The sequence below is a fragment of the Acipenser ruthenus genome, chromosome 6 (assembly GCF_902713425.1).
Source record: "Acipenser ruthenus chromosome 6, fAciRut3.2 maternal haplotype, whole genome shotgun sequence".
Lineage (NCBI taxonomy): Eukaryota > Metazoa > Chordata > Actinopteri > Acipenseriformes > Acipenseridae > Acipenser > Acipenser ruthenus.
This window is the reverse complement of record NC_081194.1, coordinates 10,054,533-10,074,662: the sequence shown is the minus strand read 5'-3', so window position 1 is coordinate 10,074,662 and position 20,130 is coordinate 10,054,533. Positions and strand designations below refer to the sequence as shown.

Below are 20,130 nucleotides of genomic sequence, written 5' to 3'. Positions count from 1 at the left end.
AGGCAAATAAGCTGATCCCTGGAGCCAGTATTACACTTCAGCTATCAACACCAGACAGAAGGATATCTACATCATATGGAAGGAAACGCAGATGGATAGACACAGATGGATCACATTAGTCTGTCTGGTGTTGATGGCTGAAGTGTAAAGGGGCGTTCACATTACACGAGAGCAGATGTTAAAACTTCATGCTGATTTGAACTGCTCTCGCCAAGAGATCGTTCAAATCAGCATGAAGTTTTAACATCTGCTCTCGTGTAATGGAAATCATGTAGGTTTAGCTACAATAAACATAAACAATCTCTTAAATACACAAACCAATGATATAAGAGTCTATTGCTTTTGACTGCTGGCAAGTTTAAATGTTACTTTAGAGTACAAAACTTAATTAAAGGTCCTTCCACACCAATGTATCTTTTTTTTTTTTTTTTAAAGAATACTGTCCAATGAAGGCTTTCACACCGCGTAGCGAAACACAGACTGCGTCTGAAATAAACTATTTCTATTTCTGTGCGCGTCTGGTGTAAATGTACGTGTGTGTGTGTGTGTATATATATATATATATATATATATATATATATATATATATATATATATATATATATATATATATATATAATCATACACAAAATCAGCCTGTCAAGTTGTTTTTACAATCGTGTTCAAAATGAAAAGGGATATATTGTTTTCTTCAATAAGAACGAGAGGTCTAAAGCCCCCTTTTAAAAAAACAAAAAAAAAAGTTCACATCACATATGCAGCACCGTGTCCAAAACACGAGACACCGCAAAGATCAGATAAAAAGTCAAATTTCATTAATATGTTTTGAAGATGCAAGCCCACTGTTTTATTTCAAAATATAAAATAACAAGCGCTGTATGTATGTGGAGATCACAACCGAGTGTTTAAGTAACAATACGATCTGTTCATTTACGTGCTCGGTCAGCTACAAAATACAATCGCATTCGCTGACTTACTTACGGACTGCCTATTTCCATCCAACTTTATACTCGGTAAAACTTATGCGAATAAGAAAATATATGCGACAAACGCTGTGGAAAACGGGTTAAGACAACTTTTAAGAAGTTTTTACTCGCATGACGCGCTCGCTCGTTAGAGGGGTTTTATTTTTTACTCGCAGCGACATTTTATTCGACACTTCCTTGGAAAATCGTAACGACTGTTTTTCTGCAACATTCCAGTGCCGTAATTGTTTAATGCGCATGCTCTGATAAAAAAAAAAAAAAAAAAGCTGACAGACGTGGAGCAGATAAGAAACACAATTATTTTTTACAATTACTGAACGAATATAGTGACGTCTCTGCACTTGATTTGTTTACGTTTTAAGTTAAAAGTGTCTACCCATTTCATTAAAAAAAGAAAAGAACTACAAGCATGATATACGCAATAATAACACAGACTGAGAAATAATGTCGGAATTTGTTAATCTTTTTATTCTTTATTCAGTAATTCATTTCTCCCATTTTAAAAGTGTTTTTTTGATTGCCTGATTTGGCACCATTAGTTTCCTCAAGTCTTCACCGGTGCGCCATGCAGTGGCTTGAAACCTAGTGTCCCCTGAAACCAAGTTCGAAGCAACAAAGTGTGCCCTCAGTTTTAAAATTATTCTTGTTTATTTTTTTAGCAGACGCCCTTATCTAGGACGACTTACAATTGTTACAAGATATCACATTATTTTTACATACAATTACCCATTTATACAGCTGGGTTATTTTCTGGAGCAATCTAGGTAAAGTACCTTGCTCAAGGGTACAGCAGCAGTGTCCCCACCTGGGATTGAACCTCCGGTCAAGAATCCATAGCCCTAACGACTACTCCACACTGCTGCCCTAAATTAAGTTAAACAAACTGCATGTTTAATTGTCTCTTTTCTTAAGAGCGTCCATTTTATATATACAGTATACACACATACTTTTCAAACGACTTTATAATACAACAGGTTTTTTTTTTTCTTTCTGCTTATGCAGGTTAGTAGTATGCCTCCTAGTAGCCTACAGTGCTACACAAAATTGGAAGACTTCTAACAAAAGAGCAGAAATAGAATAAGCATGCAACACGTATTTATATCATTTTTGACACTCGCTGCAGGTTCAGGGGGATGTACAGTTTATTGGTTTTGTGAACTGCATATGTGGAACAGGGCCAAGGTTCTTTGATTGTATTTATTTCTTCTTATTTTAAAGAGCTTAACTCAGTAGAATATACTCACTAAACTAAAAAAAAATGTATGGAACATGATCTAGCGAGTATATTTCTTGCGAATAACCTGGAAACAGCGACACATGCAAATTAGGCTATGACATCACAAAACATCACGGGGAATTCCCTTTGACTCGCTAGAATTTGTGGTGGATCGAAAACCATTTTTTCGCCTTTGTCGATACTATTTTTGTAGCAATTTACCAAGTACCTTATAACCTTATAAACTCGCTCGATAAATGTATGGAAAGCGCACGTAAATGCTGTGTGCATACACAACCAAAACAATTTACAGATACTCGCATATTTGTATTTTCAGTGCATCACATACTGCATTTTAACCTAATGTGTTGTGTTTTTTTTTACTTTGTCATGCTGCAGTGCCGGGGAGACCGCATTGTGGTTGATCCCTCGAACCAGCATTATATATAATCATTGAAAACTTGCCACTGAAAGGCTGCTAAAGGATGTATTATTCTCCGTGTAAAAGACAAGACTGCTGTTGCAATACCTAGTTTAGTGTGAAAGGGGATTTTCACTTATGCACATAATGATGTAATTATGAGACTACATTTGGGGGCTGATTCGTGAAAGTGATTTACAGTATAATCGTAAATCTCGAAAAACTACTCGCTTCTAAATCTTTTGTAGTCATTTTTGTATTACTTTAGTATAAATACATGTTAATTTGGATTCATATGTTGTTTTTTTCTGACTGTGAACGAAAAGACACAAATTAGCCCGTTTTCTCATTGGAAATAGGTACATTTCAAAATATCACTGTCCTGGTCACAAAAGCAAAGTTTGTGGGGAATAAAAGCCATTTTCTATACTTTTGAGGCATAAGCAATTAGGAAATAACACTTACTACCCAGGAACCAAAAAAAAAAAAAAAAAATTGTTACACGGTGTAATGGCCGTGATGAAACTCCAGAAAAGCAGTTTTTGGAAGGCAAAACCTATTATAGTTCATATTTAGAGGATAACACAATGATAAATATGTATTAAGATTTTGAGTAATTAGATTTGGTATTTATCTATTCACAAACCACCATTTGCAACATCCTAAGAATATTACATTTACAGTATTTGGAGGTAGAGCTACAACTACGGTAACTTACACATCATTTGAAAAAAAAAAATCGATTTAAATAAAACATCAGATTTTTTTTTTTTTTTTTTTTTTTTTAATTACTCCTTAACATAATAAATGCCAAAGCATCTGTACTTTGATGTTTAACAAAAAAACACATTTCTAATTATTTTTGTCAAAAAGTTACATGCAAATGAAGATACATTTATAACATTAATATAAAAAAATATAACTGAAATGTTTTCTATAGTTTGTAAATAATATAAACTAATGAATCATTAAACTACCCATTTTAAACAGTAACTTTACTTTCCAACAAACTTTAAATGTTGCCATTTTTAATTTTTTGTTTTTATTCTTTGAAATCAGAACCAGACTTAACATATTCTGGTCATACTTACTTAAAGATTGGAAACATGTTGTTCCTTTCAGAATTAATACAATCTATTAGGAACTCTTGCTTTTTTGAATCAGAGCAGGACTCTAAAAGATTGTAAGTGGGTACAAAAAAATGAGGAAGGCTCCCTGTTTCCAGGTGCCTAATGAAATCATCCAAGAGCTGTTGAAAACAGTCGTCAAGATTCGCCAACTCCCACTGGCTGTCGTTCGGTCTCTTCACACAGCCGTGCAGCAAAACTGTCTTTGCTTGATAGGAGAAGAACTTGGACAGTTCCTTGGGGTGCTTCTGTTTCAGCTCATTTAGTAAGTGCTTCAGAAGTTTGAGACATTGTTTCCTGTGAGAGCAAACAAAAAGACGCTTAAGATTACAATTTACAAAGTGTAATGCGCAATTACATACATGCAGTAACTGCTGAGAGTCTAGATAATCTGACCTCTGAATGCGCTCATTATCAAATATGTGCTTTTTCAGCAGCCTAGTGCTCACTGCAATACTTTTTGGTAGTTCTTTGTTGGTGTTCATATTAATGTGATCTCTGGACCAAAGACCCTGCTGTATAACAAAGGTGAAGTGCTATCTTGGTCTAGACCAGGAACCTGAATCAATGTTGCTTTCATTCCTCTGATGGTTAACATAAATATCACTGTACACACCCTTGAAGACTAAACGCCTGCTTCCAAGGAATGTCTCCCTGAGGTGTGTCTTAGTATTTTTAACTTTAGTTGCCAGTTTTGTGAGGGTTGCAGGTAAGCACTTCACAAAAAGATCAGCTTTTTGTTCACTCAATAGTTTCTGAACCATGTTCTGCGGACTAGTTTGCAGATTCTGGAAAACCGTAGCCAACAGCTTGTTTCTTTCCGTCACCATGGATTGCTAGTGAAACTAATAATTATCTAGTTATCAAAAGCAGCCAACTGTGACTAAAAGCAGTTTCACATATCAGCAATGTAAAGGAACATGATAATAAATAGACATATCATGATACTAAAATTCCAATGTTGGTGTGAAATTCAAAGAACTGCAAAAGGCACAACACGCGTCTATAAAGGATTAAAAAGAGCAGCGTTTCAGAGGCAATGTGCAATATACCTGCAACACTTTGAACCCCCGGATTCACAGCAGGTCTTTGCGAAGCCATGATTCTTCAGAATCCCCTTCTCAATGTGGGAGAATGAAATACGCCATGCATCTGAAAACAAAATCACATGAAGGAAAGATTACATTTTACACATGTTCAAAATAATCAGGTAGCACTGCAATCAGAAACTGTAGTTTTACATGTCGTCAGAAATTTCTCTGGTGTCAATTATCAGATGGAAGTAAGAGATGTAGTGTAATTTTTTTTTTTTTTTTTTTTTGCTTATGCATGACAACAATGTACTGCATGTCTGTTTCCTATTCAATTTGCTGAAAATCATTATTTTTTTTATCTATTTCTTAGCAGACGCCCTTATCCAGGGCGACTTACAAGATATCACATTTTTACATACAATTACATTATTTTTTACACATTACTTTTACATACAATTACATTATTTTTTACACATTATTTTTACATAAAATTACCCATTTATACAGTTGGGTTTTTACTGGAACAATCTTGGTAAAGTACCTTGCTCAAGGGTACAGCAGCAGTGTCCCCCACCTGGGATTAAACCCATGACTCTCCGGTCAAGAGTCCAGAGCCTTAACCACTACTCCACACTGCTGCCCAGTTATGAAACTTCCTCAAAATGCCCATGGTTTCATGGTTCCACGATGAAGCCAATTGTCTACACCAAGGAACGTTTGGATTGTTTGGATAGTGGGGTAAATTCTCAAAGCACTGACAGTCGGCTTTAATTACCTTTGAGTAAATATATTTATCCTAATGCTGATTTATAAGAAACTGTCAAACAGCTGTTACCCTTTCTAAAAATAGAAGGTATTTAAAGACAACTAATACATTAAAAATACACACCCTATTGTAAAATGTGTGTGAGGTGTGTATCATGATACTAAAGCACTACAGTACATACTGCTGCTACAACAGCATCCTGTCTCCTTTTGTTTTGCCTTTTAACAAAATAGGTCTGTGTTAATGCATACAAAGTATGCATATTAGTATCACATCTAATATGAACTGAGGACAAGACTAGTCCTGTGTGGCAGAATTGGGCCAAACACCTGCTTTTCTGACCGAACTCATGGCTGGCATTATTACTGGTATAAAAAGAGACACATTACCCCTTGCGTGGACTCCTTCCTTTTCATCCCATCCTTTGCCAACATATTTTGGCACGAGGTAAAAAGGTTTTAACTTAAAGTCCTTTTTCACTTTGGTCCCCAGCCAGTCAACAATGTTGAAGCCGTCTTTCGTCATTGCTGGCCAGCTCATTGAATGGACTTCCAGCCCCAGCACAATATCCACTGAGATCTCTTTGACCTGTAAGGTAACAGCAGGGCACCCCTTTTTCTTCCTCTCAACCTGTACATCTTTGTATAAAGGAAAGGGAATGGAATACTGTTACATACCCCTTCACCCTCTAGTGGTAAATTGTATTTGTACCCATACATTTATTTCAATAACGAGACGCAGATGGAAACCGTGTACACTGTGTTTTGAACAATGAACACATCAAGTTTCTCCAAAACAGCAAATGGCACTGGTCTGTCTGTCTGGAGCTTGAAATGTAGCAAAGAACATTTTTACAACCAATTTTGTCACAGGCTGTAAGTCTACTGACATGCTGAATTACTGATACTGATTTGTTGAATTTTTTAATATGGAGGTCGGTATAGTCTGTTTTTCTTGGTAACATTATGAAACTGCCAACCTTTCATTAATGTTGTTGCTTCTATTACATGCTTCCTGAATTCGACGAGCATGTTGTGTGCAGACAGCGTCCCATCCTTCAATACAAAGTCCACCAGAGGAGTTTTGGGATTTCTTTTAAATGACACACTGTAGAACGCCCCATTGGAATCAAATTGTTCCAATTGCACTCTGTGGACAGGTACAGTCAGCATAATGTCAAATTCATCTGGTTCAGAAATCTGTGGGGAAAAAAAAAGATTTATCTATACATCAAGTGACGCATCAACACTAGTAAAACAGACTTTCACCAGGGAGATATATTTTATTACTATTTTTGTGCATGTTAATTATTTGTGAAAAATTTTATAACAAATATACGGATGAACATAACCTTTTTTTACCTACTATGTCCAAGTAGCTACAGATAGTTTGTTTACCGTACTATATTGCTGTGTCTTGATAATAATATATGTTGTAATGTTATGTATTTATTTTTGCAATAGTGGCACACATGTATGTAGGTGGGGGTCACTGTATGATCTGGATATTCATAATCTGTCATTATTCTATTAAGCACCCATATTTAATATTTTATAAACAAAATAATGTATCAATTAAACTACAAAAACTAAATACAAAAATATAGCTTTAAGTTCACTTTACACATAAAATACCGTATTTTATGTAATTTCTTGTTTAATTGTAATAACCTATACTCCTCTTTTTCCCCTCTGGACCCTTATCACTCTTCCTTGAATGCGCTTTACTTGCTCTTATCTGCCCCCTATTTTTTTTGCATTAAATCCTGTACTTTAGAGTACTGTAATCTGTCAAGTGTTATTTAATCTGTAGTATTTTGCATTTAATTATATCCTGATGTAACTATCATTGACACTGTTATCTGCTCCGTTATTGAATCGTATTTTGTCATACTTGTACTTGCTAGAACCAGTCGTATTTATCTTGATCTTAATTGTATTATTACTTGTACTGTGATTCTTGAAATGTATTTTTGTTTACGACTGTAAAAAAAACTCTTAATCTTTATATATATATATATATATATATATATATATATATATATATATATATATATATAGATTAAGAATAATAAATACATAACTCACCTGCCTGTCTTTCCTACACACATCTGGACTTGCATGCAGTCGTCGCTTCTTTAGAGCGATGTTTCTGCGTATGCGCCGCGGAACGGGACAGTGCTCAGAAAATAGCATTTTTCATAATAATTACGTATCGTCAATTTGCTAATGCTGCCGTTTTCTTCGAAAGACCTTGTGCAAATGTGAAATAAACTTCAAAAGTTTGATGCATTTTTTTAACATGGCGAAAACCAGCACAAACCAGCAAAATTTCTTCCGCCTCCATTGACTCTCCATAGAAAAAAGGTGCCTATAATATTAGACGAACTGTTTTATAACTTATTAATGCATTTCCTTATTTTATTTATCTGTATGACTTTATACTGAAGTTTTAAAATATTCACTGCCTTTAAGAATGTAATGTTAAAATATAAGTAAAGTAATTCATCTGCAGTCAGTGTGATACCTCGAAAAAAATTAAGAACCTTGTAGAACACACGCGTGGTTGTGCAGGAGTTCAAAGTAACATTGCAGTTAAAATGTGTAATAATTTTTATTTATTTATTATATTACATTTTTCCCTGTACAGATTTGAGATGCCGACACGCTAGAGTTTCTGTAAGGTTCTTTTAAGCACACATACAATGTGCCTATCCGGCCATCACTGGTCGTTCATTACAAATGGAAGGCTCTTTTTTAATGCCTACCCCATTACCATTAAAGATTGTACAGCATTTCTCAAGATCACGCACGACTTCAAAGTGATGTTGTATTTTACCCCCTTAAAATACATTTTACTCTCTGTGTTAAAATTAGAGGGTAAAGCTGGTTACAAATATTTATTTTGTCTGTTGAGTTCTAGGCTACTGTATTTCCCTGGTTCTAATTATATATATGAAGTCTATTGGTAGTTATTATAAGAAGGTTTTGTAAACATAATTCACATCTTAAATGTAATTGCTTTGTTTAAAATAGCATTGTTTATTTTATAATGACTGCTTGGACGACGGTCACTTAGAAGATTGACCTATCACGTATAGACATGCACAAAATTAAAGTAGCCTAAAGCCAAAAAAGTATGCGAAAAACCTTGTGTAAATAAATGCTTCCCGCTTTTTCCCTCTTCTAAATAAACTGTTATTTTTAATTAACTTACCTTTACATTCTCATAGTAACTACCAGTAGGAAGTTTTGCGATGTCTTGGAAGTATTTGCTGGATGTTTTCACGTGTTTAAGAATGCAGTCAACCACATCATTGACTTTATCTGTCGCCTCAGACCGCGCTTGCTTCCTAATCTTCAAGCTTTCCAAGACTCCCAGTAGAACTTTGTTTCCAGAACTTGAGATCTTTTTACATCTGACACCGCCCTTCTTCACGGACCCACTCGGACTCGGGCTGTCGGTTGCTGCTGCTTGGCTGCCCCTCTTTTCTGGGCCTTCTGGTCTTTTGTGCGGTGTAGTTTTCGGAGCTTTATGATGGGTAGGCTTAGCAGGCGTCTTTTTTGCGCACGGATGGCTTTTTGTATCGAGACTTGCAGACGGTCTGCGCGGGGTACCATTTGATGGAGCAGTGTCTTTTACTCTTCGGGTGGACGCATTTGGGCTTGTTGCTCTCTGAGGAGTTGTTTTTTTGGCTCTCCCAGGAGGTGGGCTTTTAGCTCGTGCACCGGCAGACTTCGGCATCATCTTCAAATTAAACGGAAACGCCAACGTTGGTAAAACTATAAAGAGAAGGTTTTCGGCAGGGTTTCTGTAGCACTTCTCCTCGCTGACTGGCAAGAAAGAAATGAGCAGGAAGCAACTATGTCTGTTAATATTTAACTTACGTAATTGGTCTACTGCCAAGCCAATGTGTTCAAATGCTGAGTAACAATCTGACCCCTCCTTAAAATTAAAAACACTGATGTGGTACACAATCTTTTAGTAACCCATCGCTATTATTGTTATACGTAATCATTGTGCTGCATATATGCACGTATTTCACTACTATTGTGTAGTACACATGATAAATACGCGCTTTATTCTAATTTGGAATATCTGCCATATTAAAAATCATGTCTGTCATTTAAAAAAAACAAAAAATTGGGTGTAGTATAATGGATACTACTACAAAATGTACTGCAGCATTGCTCACAACACGTCGAGGAAACTGGCCAATAAGAACTAAAGCAACGCATTTTAACCTTTGGAATACGTGTTGTATATAGTGCACATTATCAGCTTTGTTTATTGCCATTTAGGATCTATTTTCTTTCTTTTTTTTAATGTGGACCCTATAGCCCTAAAGTATCAGAAAGGAACAATCATTGTTAATATCACTATCTTTAAAAACATGCGGTACCTATTATTATTATTTTAAACATTATATATATATATATATATATATATATATATATATATATATATATATATATATATATATATATATATATATATATATATATATATATATATATATATATATATATATATATATATATATATATATATATATATATATAAACAAACTTTGGGCGCAAGCTGCATCACTTAAATTGTGAAATATAACATTGCAATGAAAGTCGGGCACACTGAAGTCATTACGGTAAATCTTTGGCGGTATTGGTGTTTCCATACAGTACTTAAACTAGATACATTTCGAAGTATGTCAGATGCGATTCATGTTTTCATGTTTCGTTTGGGCAAAATTTGACGTTTTGTATTAAACTATTTGAATTGTATTTTGTGTACACCTTTTCATTAAATTATTATTAGTAGTAGTAGTAGTCGTAGTAGTTGTACTAGTGGCAGTGGTTGTATTTCTGTTTAGCCTTTTTCCTTTCACCTTGCTACAGCTACATTTACCCACTAGAGAGTGCTGTATACCCAAGCAAATAAAATGCCATGGTGGGTACCCTACTGTGAAAAGGATTGTACTCTGTGAAGTGAAATACAGGTTTAGTGAGAATAATACAAGCCATAATATTTCACTTTGGTTTGATTATCCACCCAATTGTGGCAGTATGAGACTACAATCTTCTTCCATTTTCTAGTTTGGTTTATCAGCCCAGAGAATATAGTGTGTGTGTGTGTGTGACAGGAAAAGCTTCTGAAGAGGTGAACTGTGTTTCCAAATGTGGCAGTGGTATTTGTTTAATAGCATCAAAAAACAGATACTGCCCATGCAAACGGGTCGGTCATAACAGGACCGAGCTTACCGAAAATGAATAGCTCTCACTGTCAGATCAGTAGATAGGCAGGTTTAAGTATTGCAGATAGGTAATGGTTTCTAATCTAAGACAAAAACCCACCAAATGAACATGTCACATAGAGTGGATCTCTATTTATCTAGAGTAGGTATATGCACAAGAAGTGAGACTAGATTAGTGGCTTGAGGCATGAGGGAGCAATTTAGTCTGCATGCTCATCCATTCCATAGGCTAGCCTTGCCCAGTGCCAAATAGTGTGTTCCTTTTGTGGTGTAGACTACTGTCCACTGATGGCATAGAACCAACAAAATCCTTTTAATTGCATAACTGACCAACTACAAGTTAAAAGTGCATTAAAAAAATACATGAAAACGGATACAATTAGAAACATTTAATGTGGATTGTTGAAAGGCTCTTGTTCACAGAAATTAAATAAGGTGCACAGAGCAGATGTCAATCAAATTTAGAGTGCAAAAGTGCAAGATAGCTTATTTCAACAAAATACAGTGCACAATATGGGATGTTTACATGCCCTCTCAATTATACAAGTGAAACATAATTTAACAATTTAGAAACATCCAGTTTGTACTTAAAAATATATACTCCAAAAGCAGGTGAGAATTAGTACTGGCTACTTGCAAAAACACTTACGCACAATCTTGGGACAACTAATTGTCAACACACTTAGGTTTACGATTTATGTTTTTAAATTGTCTTAATTTCCACTACAGACTTACTGGTCATGGTGCTGTTCCCATTTAAAAGTACAATTAAAACTAGTAACTTCAAAAATTAACTGCCACAATACAAATAGTCCACAAAACATTTTTTTTTCCTTCTTATACTTTTACGATGCATTGTAACAATTAACCAGTCTTTGACTATTGAACTTAAATTGCCAATTGAATTAAACAGTTCAGAGACCATTCTGCCATTGATTACTGAGGTGGCAGGTAATGAACACAGAATTCATTTTGCCTTTTGAGCCTTCTGGGCAGACTTAGTGATCTTCCCAGAGGTGGGAGCCTTCTTCTCCACAGCCTTGATGACTCCGACTGCCACAGTCTGCCTCATGTCGCGCACAGCAAAACGCCCTGGAAACGGTGAAAGAGAGAGAAGACAAAACAATTCTAATTTGAAATAACACTATGAGCAGAAAATTCAGCACAAGCCAGGCATTTACATTTTAAAAATAGGGCCATTCCTGTCATTATACAGTACATTCAATGACAAAATCTAAAGGTACACTGTTGGAGATGTTGACAGTACTGTCACCATACAACTAGGTTTTAAATGAGTTCATCTTTATAACAAACATTTCCTTAACACCAGACCTGATCGTTTTTGACAAACTATGGGATCCAAATATGATACTCGAGATGATGAATATCAAATTTGAAGTTGTCACATTTCCAGTATCAGTTAAACAACTGCTTATAACTCACCCACACATGAAGCAAGCACAGCTGACAATGCACTCTGAGAACAGTGTAAATAAAGTGTTGTATAACACAGCAACACCCCAGGAGCTATGCTTCTAACTTCAACTAATCCAGTTCCAAATGGCAGATTTGCTCACCCAGAGGAGGATAGTCAGAGAAGCTCTCCACACACATAGGTTTCCCTGGGACCATGTCAACGATGGCAGCATCGCCAGATTTCAGGAACTTGGGGTTGTCTTCCAGTTTCTTGCCAGAACGACGATCAATTTTCTCCTTCAGCTCAGCGAATTTGCAGGCAATGTGAGCAGTGTGGCAATCCAGCACAGGGGCATAGCCAGCGCTGATCTGACCTGGGTGGTTCAGGATGATGACCTAAAGGTTACAGAAGAAGTGTTTACATTTTACTGAGGCCCCTGGCAGTTACATCATTTAGATGTTGGATGTGAATGATCTTCATTTTTTTAATAATCATAAATCTGAGTATTGACTCGCAAGTGATACAGTAGGTCTTTATCTCTATAACTGCTGGGTTTTGACGAGTTTTCACAACACTGAAAATATCAACTTGGCATCTCAAATGGTTTATGAGATATTTGAATTTGAAGATCCTGCGTATTTACAAAAACATAAGCCCATCATTATAAACATTTTGACTAATATTGAGTGATTCACAATCGTAACCACTGTCACATTGCAACTGCAAATTGCAGTATTGTGTTAATTTAAGGGAGCACCTAATTATTGAGTATTTCTTTATGTCAAATATCTTCAGTCCATTCACTGTAAATAAAATCCTTTACTGAAACTATTTAGGCTGCAAATGTTTCACCTGTTTGGAGACAACCCCACCTGTGCAGTGAAGTTAGCAGCCTCCTGTGGAGGGTCGTTCTTGCTGTCTCCGGCAACGTTTCCACGGCGGATGTCTTTCACAGACACGTTCTTGACATTGAAGCCAACGTTGTCTCCAGGATTTGCCTCGGACAGAGCCTCATGGTGCATTTCAACAGATTTGACTTCAGTGGTGATGTTGACAGGAGCGAAGGTAACCACTACACCTGGTTTCAGGACACCAGTTTCAACACGGCCTACTGGCACAGTACCGATACCTTTCAAAAGGATGCAGACTTTTATTGGATCAGCAAACTACAAAGCGATGGAAGACTCATGAAACACAGACACACTGCCATTTTTAAAAAAGTGTGACAATATGTTTACCAAACAATAGGGATGTGCTTCTGGTACATTTTTATGAATGTTTAAATGCTATGCAGGTGTCAGCGTTTAAACCACATCTACATACAGACGCACTCTTTATACTACATTCTGATGTATACTGACAGACCTGGTTAGTATTTTCCAAGCAAAGAACCCCTAAATAAGCAAATACCATTTTAACATCGCAGAGACTTAACTACAAAGTAAAACAAACAAAAAAAACACAAACGTATATATTGAAATTAGGGCTGTCACTCGATTCACATTTTTGATGAGTTAACTTATGGGCATTAGTTGATGAATTGGTAGATTAACTCTGTAGATTCATCCGTGCACATTTTTACTAGCGGTAATGATCTTATAGCGGGGTGTCCTGCATGTATTACTAAAAAATCAATAGAATCTTAAAAAAAAAAAAAAAGCCCAATGGGAATTTGGTATTTTTAAAAGCATTTGTATTATTATTTTTATTAATAAATGTCTCTCTTTGTATTTGTACTGCGCTACTCAGATGTACCTGTGCTGGCCCTGTGGGCACAAAGTGAATAAACTAAACTAAACCTTTTTTATTTGTACATTATATTATATTCAAAGAACAAAACAAAACAAAACCATTATTAATAATAATAATAAGAAGAAGAAGAAGAAGAAGAAGAAGAAGAAGAAGAAGAAGAAGAAGAAGAAGAAGAAGAAGAAGAATGCAGCTTACATGTGTTACAGAATCTATCAAATGCACAGATTCCAATACATTGTTATATTAACTCTACTGTTCAGGGATCTTTTTTTATTTATTTATTTTTTTTAAATATCCCCTTCTGTTGACAAATTACATAGATAAAGGTCTTTTTTTTAAAAAAAATGATTTGCATAAAAGTGTACTGGTAAATTAAAGCCTAGACATAATTAATTTACACTTATGCATTCTCTGAATTAATATTGAAAATTAATATTATGGATGTTTGCTTTTTACTGCATTCAGTAACTCCATCCACAGTAATTCTGAATGTTTCCATTTCAAATTATGAAGCAATGATGTGGCTTTGCCTCTTTCCTTTGTTCAGAGATGCAGTTTTATTAAATATATAACAAACGTCAGAAAAAACGCATGTCTTACCCCGTGTGGATTGAACTATACCACGCCCACTACAGCATGACAAACAGAGTGCACCAATGAAGCGCCAGATTGACTGAGAATAAAACCCGCCCCAGTGTCAATCTTTATGTTGCACCACTTAGAAAAACTACCTGGAGGCAATTGCCGAACCCCTTCCTTTTTATAATATCCGCCCTTACTGTGGCACCACAGCAGTCGGCTACACGACGGACTTCTGTATATGATGATGAATACATTAAAAAACATGCATTTGGTGAAATTGTCACGTGACTGACATACGTCTAGCATATGATTCAACATTTAACCACTTCTTTAGAGTTTAAATGTTTAAACGTTTAAAATTCCAATCTCTACCAAACAAGCCTTACCTCCAATTTTGTAGACATCCTGCAGAGGCAGACGCAGGGGTTTATCAGTGGGACGAGATGGTGGCTGGATTGCATCCAAGGCTTCCAGAAGGGTAGTACCAGCAGCATTGCCATCTTTGCGGGTGACCTTCCAGCCCTTGAACCAGGTCATCTTAAATTGAAGAGGTGAGGTGAGAAATCGTAAAATCACTTTAGATATTTCGTACACAATGCCTTTATGTCACATAGGACTTGCATCACTCCAGTCCTGCAACCTGTTGAGTTCAGATTACTTACATTAGTGCTGGGCTCCAACATATTGTCACCGTTCCAGCCAGAGATTGGCACGAAAGCCACGGTGTCTGGGTTGTAGCCGATCTTCTTGATGTAAGCACTGACTTCCTTGACGATTTCTTCGTATCTCTTCTGGCTGTAAGGTGGCTCAGTGGAGTCCATCTTGTTAATGCCAACGATCAGTTGTTTGACCCCCAGGGTGTAGGCCAGCAATGCATGCTCACGAGTCTGACCGTTCTTGGAGATACCAGCTTCAAACTCTCCAACGCCCGCGGCGACAATCAGGACGGCACAGTCAGCCTACACGTACATCAAACACAGTCACTTCCTGTGCTTTGTTTCTTTTCTGGGTTTTAGATTAAAATGCAAGTTATTACACTTACCTGGGAGGTACCAGTGATCATGTTCTTGATGAAGTCCCTGTGCCCTGGGGCATCAATGATGGTAACATAGTACTTGCTGGTTTCAAACTTCCACAGGGAGATGTCAATGGTGATACCACGCTCACGTTCAGCTTTCAGTTTGTCCAACACCCAGGCGTACTTAAAGGAGCCCTTGCCCATCTATACATAGAGGAAGACAGTGAAACAGACAAGCAAATTATAACAGATGTCCTGCTACAAGAAGGATCTTGTCCAACGCTGCAAGAAGCAGATGGGAGTTTTAAATGCCACAAATCATGCTGTCATCATAACAATTTGGCACAAAATCCTTAAATCTAGTATCACTATGTGCCTATTCCAAAACACAGTGGCTTCCTAATCACCAAGCAGGTGATTAACAACCTTATTATATAACCTCGCAGGCAACATTTCACATTTGTTTTAAAGTTCAACCGTATTAAGCTTCCTGTGTTAGGCCTTCATTTATATGACTACTGATAGCTGATCCGAATGTATTTCAATACAGCCTATGTATTTTATAAATCTTTTAATGCAATACTGTACCTCAGCAGCTTCCTTCTCAAATTTCTCAATAGTTCTCTTGTCAATGCCTCCGCATTTGTAGATGAGGTGACCTGTAGTGGTGGACTTGCCAGAATCCACATGGCCAATAACTACGATGTTGATGTGAATCTTTTCCTTGCCCATTGTGGATGTTTTAGTATACTACACAATCAAACCTAAAATAGAAAAATATATATACTTTTCATATAAATTAGGAATATATGTCTCTTTTTTAAAAACAAACACTCCAGTGTAACTCTAAGAACTGCATACTGTACAAAAATGATCTGTTAGTAATTGAATATCATAAAAGCACACCCAACAAATTGGTTGGCATAATATTGCATCAGATAGAACTCCACCCAGTCAGCATCACATGTGGACTTCATATGCCAACCTTAATCAACAATACCAGTTACACAGGCCTAAACAGGACCAAACAGTAAAAATGTGTTTCTTTGAATTACATGATCTATTTTTTTATTTTTACATTTTAAAGGCGCTAACAGCCTCACATCATCCTCTCTAAATTCACTATAACCTCACTCAAAGTGACATTCTGACCTTGGCAGCTGTGCAGTTAAAAGAAAACGTAATTGTTTTACTTATTTACTTTTTTTTTCTGTGAAAGAAGGATCATACTATGAACATGTCAATTAGCCCTCCATTTTGTAGAACATATCCACAACCACACATCAGCCATTACAGCAAAACATACAGATTACTTAATGCATTAGATAAAATGCAAATATTAAAATACACCTTGCAACACAAACAACATAAAACATAATTACATGGTACCGTTACTTATGTATTTTTAAAGGTACTTAATGCTTCGCGTTTTTAAAAAAGAACTTGCCCTGTAAAAAGGAGGCGTTTGTTTAAGAATTTGCATAGAATTAAAAAAAAAAAAACAACTACGCATTACCTATGGCGCTGCCCTTTTCTTTAGGCATGACCTATATGACATGTCGCCTTAATTATAAATCATTTGTTTTTATTATTTCTTATTATCGCCGTTAAAACTAAAAACCTGTGCAATTTTTAAAAATGTGGTTGTAGTATTCTACAAAAAAACAACCTTAGTAAGCTTCCAGAGCCCTAGATACATACATGCAATTTTATAAATGTGCAAAATTTATATTAAAGCTACACTAAAGCTGACAATCGACTAAGTAAAGCAAAAATACACATTTAGGTTAAGAAATATTGTAGCTATTGATATAGCCGATTAGATAATAGTCACATACAAACTAAAAGGTTATCCTTAGCTCGGTGAAGGACAGACGTCTGTTTCAATTGAGATGTCTGCGGGATTACGCCCTCCCCCATGCCCTTGCTCTTATTCTGCTCTCAACCACTGTGCAATTCACAATAACAGAATTCAATTTTCTAAAAACTGTTAAATAAGGAAACAAACTTCCGCCATAGTCTTGTAAACACCACCGCGCCGTGGCTACGCAGCTTGCACTGATTCCGCCGCACTTACCAACAGCAGACGGATGCAAAAGATCTCAGTAATTTTACAAAACATACATATGTAGCTGTTGCTAAAAATAGATCGGTTATCTCCTACCTGGCTCAGTCTCAGACCTCGTTGCAGAAAAGACACACAACGCCTCCGCTGATGAGTTTATAGCTCTGTTGTTGGGAGGGGGTACAGTTATTGTCGTCAGGCGACATTACCAGTCCCCCCTCTAGGCCAGCACGGAGCCTGTTTAGGGATCGTGGAGAAAGCATGACAGAAGCACGTGAAAGGTGGCCAAATGCAAACTAGCTCACGCGTCCCTTTTTAAAACTCTAAAGTGCGCTGTCCTTGCTTGGTGGTTCTGAAAGCCTTGAGACTTGAACCGACTCCAAAATTACCTCCTTTAAAATGCTATGCTACCTTATTGATAATAGTTTAATATAGATTTAACTTTAGTTTTCAAGTTTAAACAAAATAATTTATATTGGTAAAATGTATATTCATGGTCCAAAAAACAAATAAAAAAATAAAATAAGAAAGATGTAATAGCAATAAAATTGGATAAGGCCTTTCTGAAAGACTCCTGACTTCATTTGACTTTCGTGTCTATCTGTAATACTAGCCTGGTCACAAAACCGGATCCCCTACGTTATTAACCGGTACCATTTTGAATATAGTTTACCAGTACAGGAACAGCTAGCTCACGTGAAAAGAATAGGTCTTGCTGTAATTTCTTTTTGTCTTTTTAAACGCCCCCAACAAAATATTTGAGCAATTATTTGTTAGATGAAATACAGTTTATTCCAACAACCTGTCCACCAGCTTCACGTTCTGAAAACTACACCCCCTATCGATCTGACTGATGAAAATGTCGATCAAAAAGAAAACGAATGTTGTGGACACATAGTAGTCAGTATAATATAGATTGCGTCTTTCACTTTCTAGAATGTATCTCATGCCAGTCCAGACACAAAGATATTCTGTTATAAAAACGCTAGGGCAGGGACACCAGGCTGGCCCTTCAGTACACGCAAATCAATAAAGACAACACAGGGATCACAATTATTGAATCACATTTATTTTTGCAGGTTACAAAGCACATATAAATACTTCTCATAATTAAATTACAACCATAACATACAGAAGAGACATTGACACGAAAAAGAAAATTAAAAGATATAGACTTGGAAAACAAAGCTAAGACACTCCCCCACCTATTGGTATGTATATTTTACCTAAAATTCATACAACCATGTGTTTTTTTCAGTATTCATTAACACTAAATTTGATTTAATCCCACATTTTCGCAAGAATATATCAAACCAATGCCGTGAAACCTGCATTAAAATACCAGCTGTATGTACAGTGCCTTGCATAAGTATTCACCCCCTTTGGACTTTGCCACATTTTGTAGTGTTACAACCTGGAATTAAAATGGATTTAATTTGGATTTTTACTATTTGATTTACACAACATACTTAACACTTTGAAGGTGCAAAATATTTTTTTATTGTGACACAAAAGTTAATTAAACAAAAAAAAAAGAGACATTTGTTGGTTTCATAAGTATTCACCCCCCTGAGTCAATACGTGGTAGAAGCACCGTTGGCAGCAATTACAGTCTTTTTGGGCAAGTCTCTACCAGCTTTGCACATCTGGATCCTACAATTTTTGCCCATTCTTCTTGGCAAAATTGCTCAAGCTCTGTCAAGTTGGATGGGGACTGTTGGTGAACAGCAATTTTCAAGTCTTGCCACAGATTCTCAATCGGATTGAGGTCTGGGCTTTGACTGGGCCATTCTAAGACATTCAGGTTCTTGTTTTTAAACCACTCCAGTGTAGCTTTGGCTGTGTGTTTAGGGTCATTGTCCTGCTGGAAGGTGAACCTCCGCCCCAGTCCCAGGTCTCTTGCAGACTGAAACAGGTTTTCCTCTAGAATTTCCCTGTATTTGGCTCCATCTATCTTGCCCTCAATCCTGACCAGTTTCCCAGTCCCTGCCGATGAAAAGCATCCCCATAACATGATGCTGCCACCACCATGCTTCACCGTGGGGATGGTGTTCTCAGGGTGATGAGCAGTGTTGGCTGCGCCACACATAGCGTTTTGCGCTGAGGCCAAAAAGTTCAATTTTGGTCTCATCAGACCAGAGAACCTTTTTCCACATGTTTGCTGTGTCTCCCACATGCCTTTTGGCAAAATCCAAACAGGGTTTTTTTTCAGTAATGGCTCTCTTCTCGCCACTCTTCCATAAAGCCCAGCTTTGTGGAGTGTCTGGGTTATAGTTGTCCCATGGACGGTTTCTCCCATGTCAGCTGTGGATCTCTCCAGCTCCTTCAGAGTTACTATTGGCCTCTTGGTTGCTTCTCTGACTAATGCCCTCCTTACCTGGTCACTGAGTTTTGGTGGACGGCCTTCTCTAGGCAGAGTCGTGGTTGTGCCATATTCTTTCCATTTTTTAATAATGGATTTAACGGTGCTCCGGGGGATGTTCAAAGTTTGGGAT

The 20,130-nt window shown here is 36.7% G+C and overlaps 2 protein-coding genes across 4 annotated transcripts; both read right to left on the bottom strand.

The window, feature by feature from the left end:
• Positions 1–3,409: 3,409 nt before the first annotated feature.
• Positions 3,410–9,404, bottom strand: cgasa (cyclic GMP-AMP synthase a). Its single transcript, XM_034019265.3, has 5 exons — positions 8,767–9,404; positions 6,530–6,749; positions 5,940–6,188; positions 4,803–4,902; positions 3,410–4,047 (listed from the first exon to the last, which is right to left on the bottom strand). The coding sequence occupies exons 1-5, from the start codon at positions 9,295–9,297 to the stop codon at positions 3,711–3,713; spliced, it is 1,437 nt and encodes a 478-aa protein (XP_033875156.2). The 5' UTR covers positions 9,298–9,404; the 3' UTR covers positions 3,410–3,710.
• Positions 9,405–11,175: 1,771 nt separating this feature from the next.
• Positions 11,176–17,887, bottom strand: LOC117411177 (elongation factor 1-alpha 1-like). 3 transcript variants are annotated; one of them, XM_034018428.3, is made up of 8 exons: positions 17,735–17,887; positions 16,159–16,334; positions 15,595–15,774; positions 15,215–15,511; positions 14,939–15,089; positions 13,091–13,347; positions 12,379–12,613; positions 11,176–11,893 (listed from the first exon to the last, which is right to left on the bottom strand). In XM_034018428.3, the coding sequence occupies exons 2-8, from the start codon at positions 16,300–16,302 to the stop codon at positions 11,769–11,771; spliced, it is 1,389 nt and encodes a 462-aa protein (XP_033874319.1). In that variant the 5' UTR covers positions 16,303–16,334; positions 17,735–17,887; the 3' UTR covers positions 11,176–11,768. The 3 variants fall into 3 exon arrangements, with proteins under 3 accessions (XP_033874319.1, XP_058880938.1, XP_033874320.1); XM_059024955.1 differs by lacking the exon at positions 17,735–17,887 and adding an exon at positions 17,648–17,729; XM_034018429.3 differs by lacking the exon at positions 17,735–17,887 and adding an exon at positions 17,409–17,558.
• Positions 17,888–20,130: the final 2,243 nt, after the last annotated feature.

What these genes read in the sequence shown, in the direction of transcription:
- cgasa (XM_034019265.3), bottom strand. Translation starts at nt 9,297, where the DNA reads ATGATGCCGAAGTCTGCCGGTGCACGAGCTAAAAGCCCACCTCCTGGG. An exon ending in GGAAGGAGTCCACGCAAGGG is followed by an intron (nt 4,903 to 5,939) that starts GTAATGTGTCTC and finishes TTTTGTTTTCAG; the next exon opens with ATGCATGGCGTATTTCATTC. An exon ending in GGGGGTTCAAAGTGTTGCAG is followed by an intron (nt 4,048 to 4,802) that starts GTATATTGCACA and finishes TTGCTCTCACAG; the next exon opens with GAAACAATGTCTCAAACTTC.
- LOC117411177 (XM_034018428.3), bottom strand. Translation starts at nt 16,302, where the DNA reads ATGGGCAAGGAAAAGATTCACATCAACATCGTAGTTATTGGCCATGTG. An exon ending in TTGAGAAGGAAGCTGCTGAG is followed by an intron (nt 15,775 to 16,158) that starts GTACAGTATTGC and finishes CTCTATGTATAG; the next exon opens with ATGGGCAAGGGCTCCTTTAA. An exon ending in CTGCTAACTTCACTGCACAG is followed by an intron (nt 12,614 to 13,090) that starts GTGGGGTTGTCT and finishes TGTAACCTTTAG; the next exon opens with GTCATCATCCTGAACCACCC.